Source organism: Dreissena polymorpha, chromosome 10 (genome assembly GCF_020536995.1).
Source record: "Dreissena polymorpha isolate Duluth1 chromosome 10, UMN_Dpol_1.0, whole genome shotgun sequence".
NCBI classification, from domain to species: Eukaryota; Metazoa; Mollusca; class Bivalvia; order Myida; family Dreissenidae; genus Dreissena; species Dreissena polymorpha.
Window position 1 is genome coordinate 46,488,501 of NC_068364.1, and position 15,165 is coordinate 46,503,665.

Sequence of the window (15,165 nt, forward strand, 5' to 3'; positions counted from 1 at the left end):
TAATTTCAAATTACCATAATTGAGGAATAAATGCAAGGTAGGTCAGCGATAATTATGTCACCCACCAAAACATATTATTTAATACCATTGATATAACACTTTGATAATTTTACACTTGTAAGTATATATTTTTTAAGTACCAAAATACTAGGATTAAATTAATTTGTATATTCCTAACTACTGTTTAAAAGTCATTTTAGTTAGCGACTGTCACGTCACCCACCGTACTCAAGGTAGCGACTATCACGTCACCCACCGTACTCAAGGTATAGAATGTCAAGTCAGGCACTGTACTAAAGGTAGCGACTGTCATGTCACCCACCTCAAAGTTATTTATATCTTATTTGAATTTATGTTTTAAATATGGTTAATCACATTTGATCACATCTTTTGATTGCTTGAATCAATCACATTTTATAGTATCTATAAACATTACACTATTAGTATTTGTAGTAATTATCAAATAATTAATTTAGAATGTTCTTTACCAGAAAGGTTAGCCCAGATGTCAATAAGAGCACTATCTCCCTCACTATGAGATATTGTCAAAGGTAGCAATATTTGTTTGAATCATGCCATTTTGTGAGGCATAACAAGTAAGCTAAATTCTTGTATTTTTTGCAATAGAAGAGAATAGATATCACGGTGCCTGAACCACGTGACTTTTTCGGCTATGTGTGGGACAATCGGATGTAAACAAAACGTCGCTTCAGGTAACCTTTTTGATAATTTCTTCATTATTTCAAAACCATTTAAAAAACAAAACAAAGACGAGTGCCCGGTCATTGTCAAAAGACACAACTTTGTTAAGTTTGCGCAAAATTAATTAAGTATTTTTTTCCAAAAAGTGCAACCGCGTGTTTGAAAACACATGATGTGAAATGCTATGTGTGGTATATTTTTTGTTCAATCAACAAAAACATTGATTATAATATTGTCGAGGGTTTAAAAATAGGGCGGACATTGTAATTCTTCATAGAGAAGCTACTTACATTGTATGTTTGCGCAAATACATCTTATTCGGAGTGTGTGTGTATATAAATGTTATACTGCTATGTGTTGGATACATTTTTTAAATGCTATGTGTGGTATACAAGAATTCTGCATTTAATCTGAACACAGTTTTGTAAGAATCTAGAACATAAACTTTAGTCTGTCCTGAAAATATATCAAATTAACCAAATGTTACATTATTGAATACTGAAGTAATCGTGTAATGATTAACCAATTTATGTTTAACTGAACTTAATTCTTATTAAAGCATACATGTTATGTTGAAATATAATATTTCTTTGTTTTATTTATTGTCTTTAAATAAATATAATGATTGATATTTCTGCCTGATTATTGAATTTGGTCCATATTTTAATGAATGACAAAGAAAATAAGAGCACATGCTTTAAAATGGGTTTTACTTCTTTTGTTTTTCAGACTTGAAAAGGATTAGTCGAAAGATCTGTAACGCTTTTAAGGTTCGAAGCTGTGTAAGAACTACATGAACACCATCAAACCACACGGAAGGTGATATGTGGCAAGTTAAAAATCAAAACCACAGTGACAGAGACAGGGACCCCGCTTCATTCTGTGATGTTTATGGAAAGCTATTTCAACTAACTACGCAAACATACCATTTAACGTGTATTTTTGCATAAGCAAAACAAAGTGTGTGTATTGATATGTGTGTATATTTATCGGTTTTGTATCTATGTTATTACTAAAATTGATTAGATGAATATAAAATCTGATAATGTGTGTTAATAAAACAGGTGTTTCATAACAAATAACAATTTAAATCCAATGATGCTTGTTTGTGGTCTATTCCAATATCATCTCCATTTGAACATCTTCGAATCCAATAATGCTTGTTTGTGGTCTATTCCAATATTATCTCCATGAATATCTTCAGTATATCAAAATAAACACGTCATTAATAATACCATTACTTTATAACTAGCATGCACATGTAACAATAGAAATTAAAGCGCCAAATACATAAAGAAGTACATTAGTATTCACAAAGAAATTGTAATCAGTCAATTTATGAATTTGCAAATCTTGCTATTCAAACATATGAATGCTTCAATTAAGTCATAACAAATGATCATCGCCAAAACGTCTTGACTTGTGGGGGTCATTATACCAACAAACATATTGAATTGCATCAATACTTAATTTACTCAAATTCAAATGAAAGTTGAATAACTGACAATAGTTTGAGATGTTTAATGAAAATACTCATTCGCCCCGGTCATGAAAGGGCGCTGCAAGATCTTGTTACCACTGCACCAAGTAATTAACATTAAATCATATAATGTTGTTCAATTTGTTGAAATGTCAAATTTTTATGTAATGTTTATTTTGATTGTTTTCTTTCCCTGCAATACTTGCACCATCTGGTAATAAATCAAAGAGTCATTTAAACTTTGGAACATTTACTATACATGTTTGTATGACAACTTTTCATTGATAAAGATATCAGTACGTCTCTTGAAGGTGCTTCCAAAAATACTTTAATCTCCCTGAAAAGAACAAAATACAACTGATATAAACTGTTAAACTTAAAAAATAGCATGTGTGATATATCAGATAGCTCAATAGGATTTACATACAAATACATGATTTTCCAGAAAAAAATGTCATTGATCCTAGTGTCTATTTGTTTAAAAATGCTGTATGATCTCTTTATGCTTATTTATTAAATTGGTTACAGTAAAAAATGCCTACACATTCCTGCTAAAAAACACACAACTAACACTTTTTGTAGTTTTGTTGCAATAATATTCACATGACATCTTGCACAAATAATCCTTACGATTTTGTGTATTAAACAAGTGCATTAGTCGGCAGTAACAATTCACTGAAAATTCAACATTTTGTAACAATCAATTTTATAGAAACAAACAAGAAAAAGTTTGCCCGACGGAACTTTTTTCCTGTCCGTGCGTGGGTGGCTTTGTGTTAGGAGATCCCCGACCGTGTTTTGACCTCTCTGCCACACTGTTCGCAAACAAAGTAAACAAAATATGAATATAAGTTATCGACAATCATGATAATTTATAGTAACATGAACGTAGGATTATCATATTTAAGGCGCGCAAAACACTAACAACAATGTTTATTGACCAACTTTTGTTATTCAGACAGACTTTAAATGTAATTGACGTTAATGTCAATCTTTCGATTCTCTAGTTTAGTTTGTATACCACACATAGCATTTAAAAATTTTGTCCCACACATAGCATCATTACATTTTCATACACACACTCCGAATCAGATGTATTTGCGCAAATATACAATGTATGTAGCTTCTCTATGAAGAATTACAATGTCCGCCCCTTTTTTTTAAACCCTCGACAATATTGTAATCTACGTTTTTGTTGATCGAATAAAAAATATACCACACATAGCATTTCACTTCGTGTGTTTTCAAGCACGCGGTTGCACTTTTTGGAAAAATTACTTAATTAATTTAGCGCAAACTTACCAAAGTTGTGTCTTTTGACAATGACCGGGCACTCGTCTTTGTTTTTTTTTTAAAATGGTTTTGAAATAATGAAGAAATTATCAAAAAGGTTACCTGAAGCGACGTTTTGTTTACATCCGATTGTCCCACACATAGCCGAAAAAGTCACGTGGTTCAGGCACCTTGGATATCTACAATATCAGATAATAAAGTTTGGTCATGTTGAAATGATACTCAAATGTGATTTACCACCTTTAAATTTAAATGTAATGCATGGCTTAGACAGTGAAAGAAAAACACTATCCTAGCGTTACCAGTTTCCGATAATTTAACAATAAAACTCACCTTAAAAAATTGTCTGTGTTTATTGTCGTCTTTTCTGTCACTGCATCGTCAAGATGAATGTTCAAAATGTAATTTACAACGAAAAACGGGAACAACGAGCCAAAATAAGGGAAGTTAACAATAAAAACAAACGGACGTCAAAAACTGTAAAAACAGAAGTGCGACACCGGTTTCCGATAGTTCCATGAATAGTCATATCGTGACGTCATTTCAAGCACTGACTTACGAAACAGCGTTGCAAATGCACTAAAACTATAAACAAATTCAATTAAGAAACAATATTCATTGAAATCGCAAATTTAAAACAACAAAAAAACTTATTTAACAACATGGGCATTTGAAAGAGGTGTTTCTCCGGACTACTCTGACTGGTGTGCAGTATTTAAGGTGTGTCCAGTGTTGGCATACATCACATTGCGCCCATGTGTAAATTGCAAGAGACTGTCCATCTTTTGAAGTGCAGTTGTACTTCTTGCACACGCAACATTTCTCATCGTCCGTCACATCTTCATCTAAGGACATGGAGTCATCATCACTGGTCTGTATTGCACGTGATGGTCCTGCTACTGGACTGCCTGTAGTTGTTGCCTTGCCAGCGGTCGATGGGCGGTTGGCGGACTCGGCAATGTATTGACGCACATCGTTGAACGTTTTGTCTTCCGTCATTGCTTTGCCACCAACAAGCTTGTGGATATTTCGGCGGGGTTTGGACACTTTCTTCGAAACTTCAGTGGGGAAGTCACTGAAGAACTTTGCACCGTCGTTTATGTCAGGCTCATGTTGGATAATGTTATCCGCACCAGAAGCCAGCTTTTCACAGGTGGCTGCATACAGCTCTGAAGGTGCTATGGCATCGCCAAGACTAGTCACCGCATCAATGGCATTCTGCAACGGATAAATTCCAGTCTTCCTGAACGATGCTTGCAAGTTGACATGCGACAGAGCTACAGTGTATGCTTTGCACGCCAATTGCAAACATCGTACCGGGTCACACATTGGTGTGCAGTCTGGAGTACGTTAAACATTCCTGGTTGTATTTCTTTTGGAATGGGCCGAAACAACCGACATCCATGGGCTTTAAAATATGGGAACAGTGAGGTGGTAGAACGAATAGCATTATTCTGTTCTCTTTTGCCCATTCAATGAGTTCAATGGAGATGTGACTCTTGTGGCCATCGTACAACACCAATGTGGTATCTTCTTGGTTGCGTCCCATGGCATATTTCAAGAAGTGTGTCTTCATATAGCGAAGAAACACTTCGCTGTTTGACCAACCAGATTGCGTCATCATGCCTTCAGTCCCTTCACTCTTTCCGACCATAAGCTCCGGTAGCATCCGTTGACCGGGAAATACAAAGAATGGCGGTATCTGGGAACCAAGAGCATTTCCTCCGCCGATCACTGTCACCGTTTTCGATCGTTCGGCCATCACCACTTGAGGACGTGCATCGAAGCCAGCTACAATATTTGGTGGTCTATATTCGGTATTTATACCCTTTTCGTCGATGTTGTACACAAGGTGAGGTTTGTTGTGCAACTCGTACTTGTCGAAGATAGTTTTCAGTTCTTCAAAGTAGTTCAGGATCACTTCCTTAGAAGCACACCTTGCTCGTTGTTCAGGAAGTCCGAATGGCTTAACAACTTTGAGTTCTGGCCACCTGCCCATGAAGCCATAGAACCATTTGAGACTGAGTGGTTTCTCTTCCCTTCCCCGTTTTCCAAGGTAAACAGCGAAGTCGGACGCCTTGTAGCATATTTCTGCCCGAGTGTACCCGTACCCGACACGCGCTAGACCTTTCACATGCTCGACCAGTAGCTGTTCCTCACTGAGGCTAAGCAGCGGTGCGGGTCCATTTTTTACGCTATCAACCGACACTCTACTGTCTACGCGATCGCGCAACGTGGTAAGAGGCACTCCATATATCTTTGAAGCCCTATATACGGGGATATTATCCTCTTTAACTGCCATGTATGCCCTAGTTAGAGTTGTCGATGAATACAAACGCCGCCTTGCATGCGTGGGTCCGCGGGAAGTCGGAGATTTAAGCTTTAAACAAAATGATTTGTTCCCTCAGTTTTTGCCTTTGCTGTATACCAGCAGAGTAGCAGTATGTGTTGTATGATTATCAATGTATTGATGTCAATTTACAGAACTAAAACCATATTATGAGCAATCGAAATCCATTCCGATATAATAAGTCTAAGCAGAACATGTTAATTTATAACCCGTGTTTACAGTAGGGTGTAGTATTTTACAATAATCACTGAGGAACTTTACCCATAACATTACAGTGGGCGGAGTTTACGAAACAAAACATGGCTGTCGTATTGAGCGTTCATAGTTAATTGATGTATTCAGACCTTGTTTACTAAGTAACAAATGTGTACTTAGCAGAAACCAGTTAAAAACGTATACACTTGTAGTAAGTAAATTTGTTACCTTAATTCGCAGCATTTTCACGAAATTGTTGAGCTACAAAAAATCGCCGATGTCGAACGCACTTGCTTGCAAGTTGTTTACCTGTGACGTCATGTAGTAAACAAAAACACGCGCAATATCGGAACCTATCGGAAATAGGTGTCTATCGGAAACGGGTAACGTCACGATATATGAAATGATAATGAAATCGAGTATTTGACTGTGCAGATTGTTGTTTGAAAAAGTTTGGTACCTGAGTACATGCCGAACCAATTGCGTGTTTGTTCCTCAATGGCAATCGTCCAATAAATAATAGCACTTACTTGTTTTGTCATCATTTTTAATAAAAAAGTGCGAGTAGCGGTCGGTGTTGACACTTGCTATGTACACACAAAACGGTGACGTCATTCGTTACTTGGATACATTTTGTGATGACGTCATCGAACGGGGAAGTCCCTGAATGAAGACAAATGTTTTACACGAAGAATGCTGATGCTTTATTCGAAATATAGTAACAATAATAATAAATAGAGAGAAGAATTTTAAAATATTTAAAAGCCGTAAATTTGATCATTTTTTTCTATTTTATCATTATGATCAATCAGGAGACGCTGGTTATTTACTTCCAAAATTTCCAGTTCCGGTTTCGGATATCAGGTTCGGTTGCGCGCGCAGATACCAAACTTTTCAAAACAACAACCTGTGTAGATTTACAGTCCAACTACAGTCCCGTCGTAATGCGAGCTCTCGAGCCGCCTACGGCGGCTCAGCGAGCTCGCTATTAAAAGTACATGTTGTCACGTAATTACACGTTGTTCGTTGATAATACACAGTAACAACTAAAGTTCATTTCTGTTTTCATCGAGATTCATTTCTGTTAAATAATTTCTAACACAACGCTTCCAATGTTCATGAAGTACAATTTTATATCGCGGTGGCCGACATGGCCACCACGTCAAGAAAGCGTGACTACTCTACTCGATTGTCAAACTTAGGACTCTCTTCATACAACGCAGATGCCAATTTATACAATAATGGACAAATAAATTGGGTGACGGCTGTCTGGATGATTGACTTTAACATGAGTTGAATTACCTGATACGGGATGGCTTTATGTGTGACTTACATATCTTGTGCATATATATGCCAATATTAAGCGAGACCACGTTTGTTTAACTGCATATATGAAAGTTCACCTGTCATTTACATGAAAATATACACAAATTAACAGTGCTGCATGTGCTTACCATAGACATAACTAATTAGTGAACCCAGCCATGGGCATAACTTGGTGCATTTTCTCGTCTAATTTGACGATGACATATGATGCCCATTTATGCATTCTATGAGACAGATATTATATTCAGTTACACCGAAAGAAGGAATATACATGAATACACCAATTATGCGACACACCTCATTTCATTAAAGAAAGATTTTATATTTTATGATTTAAATCTTTAGAAAGATCAAATCCTGAATGACAAATGTTATAACATATCAAAAATGAACATAAATGTACAAGAAAGATGTCACACAGTGACGTATTGTCCACGTACACTACAGGCGTTGTTTGACTAGTGACCTCCTGTGCTGTCCATTCGAAGTAGGTATTGCCCGAGTTGAATATGTACCTGTTGCTGTCAAGTAGATGTCTTGGTTTGTTGTTTTCTGTCTATGTTGATTCATGGGTGATGTTATCTACCATTGCTGTCGTGAAGAAGCTCTATCTATCGCCAAGCTGTGTAGGCAAATCGCACGTGGTCGGTTGCACTCATCTGCGTATCAAGGTTCACATCGAGGCTGGATATGTCATCGTGGTTTCTGTTGTTTTTGTCGCTGAACCAGCCGTCATCACGTCGTTGTTTCTGTTGTTGAATCCATCGTGATGTTGTCTCTGGATATGGTGTTGATGCGTACCGCGTTGCTTATCAATTGTGACGTCTGTTAAAACCTTTTGATCGCATTGTTGTTTCTGTTGTTGTTGATTGTACTTTTGTTCTTGGTTCCAGCGTCTTCATTTCTCTTGGGACATTAAGATCTTCTATTGGCCATAATGCTCACGAGGTATTAACTATAGCAGTGTTCTCCTTGATGTCTTAGGCCTCGGAAGTATCATTCCAAATGCGTTATCTACGCACGTCAAACAGTTGAACGGCTGCATCTACTCTATAGTGTTTAACGTCACAAGTATTGTGTCCAGTGTTGCGTCACTTGTTGTCCTTCGAAATCTTCTGGCGTTGGTCTTCTTTTAGCGATAGAACCAGGTATTCACTTTGAGAGTAAACGCCGTGATGTTCCATTCTAATTATGTTGTTTGTTTCTTCTATTCGTTGTGGAAGGCGTTGTCTCGCGAAGTCGCTCTTCTTCGGCGTTGTCTTCAAATCTCGATATTTTTATCTGCGTCGTGGTGATACAAGTATCAGTTGTTCAAAATCATGGCAAACATTTATAAATATCCCCTTAAGTTCCTCTTAAATACCGTCATGACAACTTACTGTGATATCTTATTCAAAAAATAAATTATTTGCAACGAAAAAATATTAGTCAATTCCTCAAAACATACTTTGCTAATTAAATGACAGTTTGACATCTGACAAGCCATTTACTTAATATGACCTGTGTACCGCCTTAGGCATCGTATGATTACTATTCCGACTATTTGGTATTTTGTCATTTTACGCACGTGCATCCAGTAAATTTTTGACAGGCGTGCGCCACTTTATTGCCCTAGAGTAATGGGTAATGATAGACGTAACTGTTCATATCATGATGTCATAAACCTCATCTTTACTACTAAAGTTTTGCCGTTGTGCATAGATTTATTGACATGTGTGACCTGTGCACTTGTAAAAATGCGCAAATATGACAAGGCAGACTTTTATATATATGCATTCATAAAATAAGAACACGTATCGGTATACTTCAAAATTCAGGTCTTTGCTCCTAATCGAACTACTCAAATAATTCTTATGCGACATCGCATCTTCTGTCCATAGCGTAATTTGCTTCGATGGCACAGGGATAAATTCTCTAACTCATGAGGACGCTAAGGTTATCAGAACCTCGGGCTCGGTATGTCCGAACGCTGATCAGTCAGCCGTGCTCATAAAATATAATTGTAACCCTTAAACAATTATATTAGAAATTTAATGCGTACATATCGTTATATTTTAACTGCGCTATACGCGTCAGATCGCATTAAATTCTTACTTAAAATTACTCAAGACCTTCAATATTACCGATATCCTACATATATTTGCAATCAACACAATGACGTATATACATATTTACATAATATTTTTTTTAAGTGTCTGCCCTATTCATATTCGCAATTACCATTACTGTTCTTATTTTCTATTTCTTTCTTTTACAATTCGGAAAGCTATTTTTAAATTTTCCAATAATTTTATTTATTCGTCCTCTTTAATTTTCTTTATCATTCTAATAAACAAACCCCGCCTTATTTTCTTTATTAAAATAATAAACAAAACAGTTTTAAATAATCTAAATTCCTAAATTCTTAATTCTGCCAATGTAAAATACTAGGTAAATTATTTGAATATTTGTATCATCTCCGAGTTTTTTCTATTGTATTAATAAATAAAACCACCGCCAAAGTTTCTTTATTAAAATAATAAACAAAACTATATAAGATATTATTATTTCCTTGTACGTTTTAATTAAATGGAATTTTACAAAAAAAACCAACAATTTAAAATGGATTTGTGCGCAAAAAAAACGCACGTTCGTATACAATCTATATTATAATCATACACAATTTATATAAAATTCTTTAAATATTTTCAATGATGTGTTCGCCTCTAATTTCATTATTTCTATAACTCAGAAAATTTTGTAAATTTAAATTACTTTCTTTTTTATTAATTTTATTCTTAATTTCCCGATATTTTAGAAAAACTACAGATCAATGAAAAACTGTATGATTTTGATACTTGCATAATTTCTTCGTACATGATTAATTATTTCTTTAAACACTTAACTTCGTAAAATTCTTTAAAACAATTCTGAAAAAGTTCGTTGTCATGACGCTTTTGTTTTACGTTTTATTTCTTACTTTATAAAATTTGACATAAAACCCTGTTTGCCATAATTTATGAAAACACTGACCGTTTTCCATGTTGCGTTGTTTTTTCACGTTGGCCTGTGATTCCGTATAGTGTTGTTTGTTCTCCGTTTTCCATGTAGCGTTGGTTTTTCCCTGTTGGTCGTTAAAATGAGTGGCACTTCTGGTTCATCCTGGCACTGCGCACCATAAAATGTTATCTACGCACGTCAAACAGTTGAATATTCTCTAACACAACGCTTGCTAATGTTCATGAAATACAATTTTACATCGCGGTGGCCAACATGGCCACCACGTCAAGAAAGCGTGACTACTCTACTCGAATGTCAAACTTAGGACTCTCTTCATACAACGCAGATGCCAATTGATACAATAATGGACAAATAAATTGGGTGACGGCTGTCTGGATGATTGACTTTAACATGAGTTGAATTACCTGATACGGGATGGCTTTATGTGTGACTTACATATCTTGTGCATATATATGCCAATAATTAAGCGAGACCACGTTTGTTTAACTGCATATATGAAAGTTCACCTGTCATTTAACATGAAAATATACACAAATTAGCAGTGCTGCATGTGCTTACCATAGACATAACTAATTAGTGAACCCAGCCATGGGCAATAACTTGGTACATTTTTCTCGTCTAATTTGACGATGACATATGATGCCCATTTATGCATTTCTTCATGAAGACAGATATTATGTATTCAGTTACACCGAACAAGGAATATACATGAAATACACCAATTATGCGACAATGTTCATGTGCAGATAAGAGGTGGGGTGTGCAAAGTTGCTTTTACAATCACAGTTAGCTGTTAAAAACATTTATCACTCAAAACTGAGTTCATTGGTTGTATTAATGTTTTTTCAAAGACGAATTGAAATGCCTGCTTTATCAGCTTGGTTTGGGTGTTTGGAATATAGATGGTACCAGCTTGCTAATTTGCAAAAAAACAAACAATATTTGTCGTCTATCGTCAACTGTTGTGCGCGTGTGCGAACATTTTTACTTCAACAATAAATCCTCTTAAACCTCTGGACCAATACTGATAAAACTTGTGTTTTTCTAAAATGTATATAGTAGGAACTTACAAAAATCGTCTTCTTCATAACGGTAAACACTAGTAAATGCATTGATTGTTATTGTAATGTAATGTACACATGTACTCGCTTACAGCGCGAACGGCCCTCCCAATCTGCACATTACCTGAATGCGTCTGAAATGCATTTTAGGGCGATGTCTTCGAAGTTAAAAACGCAGTCAATTCCTAATTTTTGAGAAACGGACCTACCCATAACATTCATCTATTACAACTCTATAAATAATACCTTGTTATTGAAATATATAATAGACATTTGTTTAAAATAACTATAATCGATGATAAATTTATTATAATGATTTTGATAAAATATCTTTGACGAAAGCTTGAATATGCAACATTTTCATCATGATGCACCAATAATTTTCACGACCGTTTGACATTTGTTATGATATCTTCATTAATCAACTTACGCGTCCAATGAACTGGAATCTGTTCTTTATTCGTTTCGATTGTGGTTAGAATAACGTTTAACTTTCAGGCTCGTAGCTGCCTGTTGTCATGGTACGCAGCTGACTACACATTGTCCGAAGAATTAAAAAAAAGAGAAGTTCAAATCTACAATTAAAAACTAACCCCTTAATAGGGATATGGTGTGTATTTCTTGCGACCAAGACTCCGGCCACAGTTTACAGCATTCATCCAAAATAATAAAATTAGTAAAATACCATTAATGTGGTTCCGCTTATTTGTACTGGTAGTAAACTGGTATTTAATCGTACAGTACTGTAATATCGTTTAGACATACCCCCCTTGAAAATGTGTGTCTGCCGCGATTATTCAAATTGGCTGGCATGCAATCTTCATTTCTCCATATCCCAATATTTTGCTTTAATACCCACCGATCAACGACGAGATACGATTCAAAATGCATAACTGTCACATTAAGAATTTTGCAAAGACTGATGCACTTCAAAATAACACGGTAGGGTTATTTGTGCCATGTAAACAAGCGTTGCATTGAGAATCCAACAAAATGGTTTGTTCATTGTAATATAGGCTAAATAAGTGCAAGTGCAAAGCAAATGGAGTCAATATTATTACATGTTCATGCAGTCTTATCGTGTTACACCGTTTTCAAACAAGTAAAATTCGATCAGTATGAATTTTATACAAATAAAAAATGAATGCACATGGATTTTATAAAGATTACAAACTTTTGAACAAATATAATGGTGTTTCCCAATCTTTTCCGCTGATAAGGTCGAGTGATGACGCGCACATAGTTTTATCCAGTGTAAACATCTTTCCATGTCCACATTTGGCTTTTGAAAGGGTAAAAACGGTACACCAGTCATATGCGGTTTGTGGCAATAACGGCTGTCACTATTGCACGTTCCCCAACTGCATCTTTTTGTTGGCATTACGACGTTTTAATGGAAAATATAGCGAACTTCTCAAATGTAAGTTATCGGTTTAAATTTTCGCGCCAGCCTTTGTTTGTACCTACCGCGCGTGCTCAAATATCGGAAAAACCCAGACCGGAGAGTTCCGAATAACAACTATTGGTGGTATATAGCCTCAACGAGACTGCCATTTTTATGAGTGAGAATTTTTTCATCTATGATGTGCAGAAAAATGGCGGAAAATCCACCAAAAAAACGCCTGAAAAGGGCGGGACGAACTTTTAGTGAAATACACAGTCGCTTGATGAAATTTAAAAATGAAATTTTAACTGCGATGGACAATCTTAGGACGGATCAGTGGATAACCTTTTGCTTTGTAAAAATCCTTCATTGTAACGGTGCGTACGCGTGTAGCTTTTCAAAGGCTTGGTGTAAGACACAGAGAAATCTCGACGATGTCGATGAAAACAAACGGTCAATCGTATTGCTTCCTGATTTATTTGACTTTGAGGTTATTACCAAATTTTTGGAAAAGGATGGTGACATTGTCAATAAATGACAGAAAACCAGATAGCCGCTTTCGACAGACTGATCACATTTTTGGAAAATATAGAGGGTAAGTTTTCCTTTAGTTCTTCTTGAATGCTCTGAGCTTTTATGAGTACATACGTACAGCTCATAGTTCCACTTTGCAAAGGCAAAAACTATGTAAAAAAAATCTGTCACAAGTATGTCTATAAAATTGAGTTCAATCAACCTAATACATTGTTACAAACACAATACCTGTGGCAATCGACATCAATTTGCATGTATTTTGTTGAGAAATGCTCAAAACATAAACTTGATAACAAATTGTTTTATGGCGGAAGTTGTGAATTGTCGATTAGCAGGCTTTCTGAAAAGTCCAAACAGTGCCTGTCAACCGGACAGGCTGATGGAAAAGTAAGCCTGTCCGGACAAAAATTCACCTGACCGAACAGCGTGAGTTTATAACTGAAGAATTTAGTAAAGTTTAACTCATATTTACAGTACAGGCAACGTGTACTTTGACAAATGCCACCGTCGCGGTGTTTATTTTACGGTGTTCGCTTACCGTACAGGCAACGTGTACTTTGACAACCCACTCGTCGCGGTGTTTATTTTCGGTGTTCGCTTACCAAACGACCCCCGCGATGGGTGTTCAGATCAAATATTCGCGGGGGCCGTTTTTAATAAGGTGGACACCGCGAATCACCGCGGACCCATTATATCTACCGCGGTGTTCATCGTGTTCGCAAAAAAAAAAAATTAAATATAAACGTAAATTATTGATCCCTTTTATTTAAAGCGGGTATATACGTTGTTGTCAAATATTTATGAATTTATATAAATGTGTAATAAACTTATTATATATATATTTAAATATAAATTAAAATAAAAGTTAAGAAGAACGTGTCGAAAAATGCGAAATAAGCCAGATATTTAATTTTGAAATTAAAACGGCTGTGCAGCCGAATTCGCTAGCATGTAAACCATACATGTACGATGTGAATCTAAACTTAGTTTAACGGTTTATTTGAATTCCTGCAACGATATCTATTTATACGACACACGAACACTAACTCCGATCCTAATGCAAAGACGAATGCTTCGGTTATTGTAGGAAAATATGTACGTCACAATCGACTCGGGGCGCTAATTTGTCTTTGCTGCATTTTATGAAATTCGGCTTTAATGTGTAATTTTTGTTGCCTATTTTGTGTTATTGTAACATATTTTATCAATGTATTACAATTAAACACATATAAAAATCGTATATACCCGCTTTAAGCGATAATGAATACAAGTAAATATAGTCTATTTTTATGTACATGCTGGTCGAAGGATATTTTAAGTATTAACGTATATTATGCGCATCTAACAATATATGCAATGTTTATAGGTGTCTATCGCAACCGTCGGTTATTTTTGGTGTTGTCACTTTACATAAACTTATATCTATGAATGCATCATCAACATTCTAAAACGATATCCGGAAAAATAAAAAATCCTTTGAATATCATTGTACTTTCGTTATGATTAGGGGTACGATGTAAACCTAAATTTCATTTTAGTGCAGATTTATTCATACGACACAAAGACACAAATTTGGTTTTAAACGGATCATTTCGGCTTAGAGGACTGAACTGTCATGAAAAATATCGAATATTATATTTTTTTTATTAACCACTGTAAGCAAGACGAGTTGTAGATAATTTAAGTGATGGGCATTTTGTTACTGTTAATTGAGCTGAAAAGAAACTGTGAAAACAATAAGTTATAATGAATGTGGTATCGGAAATTATCTACAACTCATCTTGTTCCCGGTTTTTATAAAAATTTATATTATTTTTCGATATGTTACATGACTCACCCC

At 35.6% G+C, this 15,165-nt stretch overlaps 2 protein-coding genes and 1 long non-coding RNA gene across 5 annotated transcripts in view; 1 reads left to right on the forward strand and 2 right to left on the reverse strand.

The window, feature by feature from the left end:
• LOC127847456 (protocadherin Fat 4-like) overlaps positions 1 to 15,165 on the forward strand; it is a 303,771-nt gene that overhangs the window by 67,059 nt on the left and 221,547 nt on the right. The window lies entirely within an intron of this gene.
• Positions 1,928 to 3,872, reverse strand: LOC127847469 (uncharacterized). 2 transcript variants are annotated; one of them, XR_008033977.1, is made up of 3 exons: positions 3,809 to 3,872; positions 3,578 to 3,654; positions 1,928 to 2,997 (listed from the first exon to the last, which is right to left on the reverse strand). It is a non-coding gene; the product is annotated as an uncharacterized LOC127847469 (long non-coding RNA). The 2 variants fall into 2 exon arrangements; XR_008033976.1 differs by lacking the exon at positions 3,809 to 3,872 and having other exon boundaries at positions 3,578 to 3,798.
• On the reverse strand, positions 4,130 to 6,466 carry LOC127849086 (uncharacterized). Its single transcript, XM_052381809.1, has 3 exons — positions 6,249 to 6,466; positions 4,803 to 5,855; positions 4,130 to 4,693 (listed from the first exon to the last, which is right to left on the reverse strand). Exons 1-3 carry the CDS (start codon positions 6,261 to 6,263, stop codon positions 4,130 to 4,132), a joined length of 1,632 nt encoding a protein of 543 aa, XP_052237769.1. The 5' UTR covers positions 6,264 to 6,466.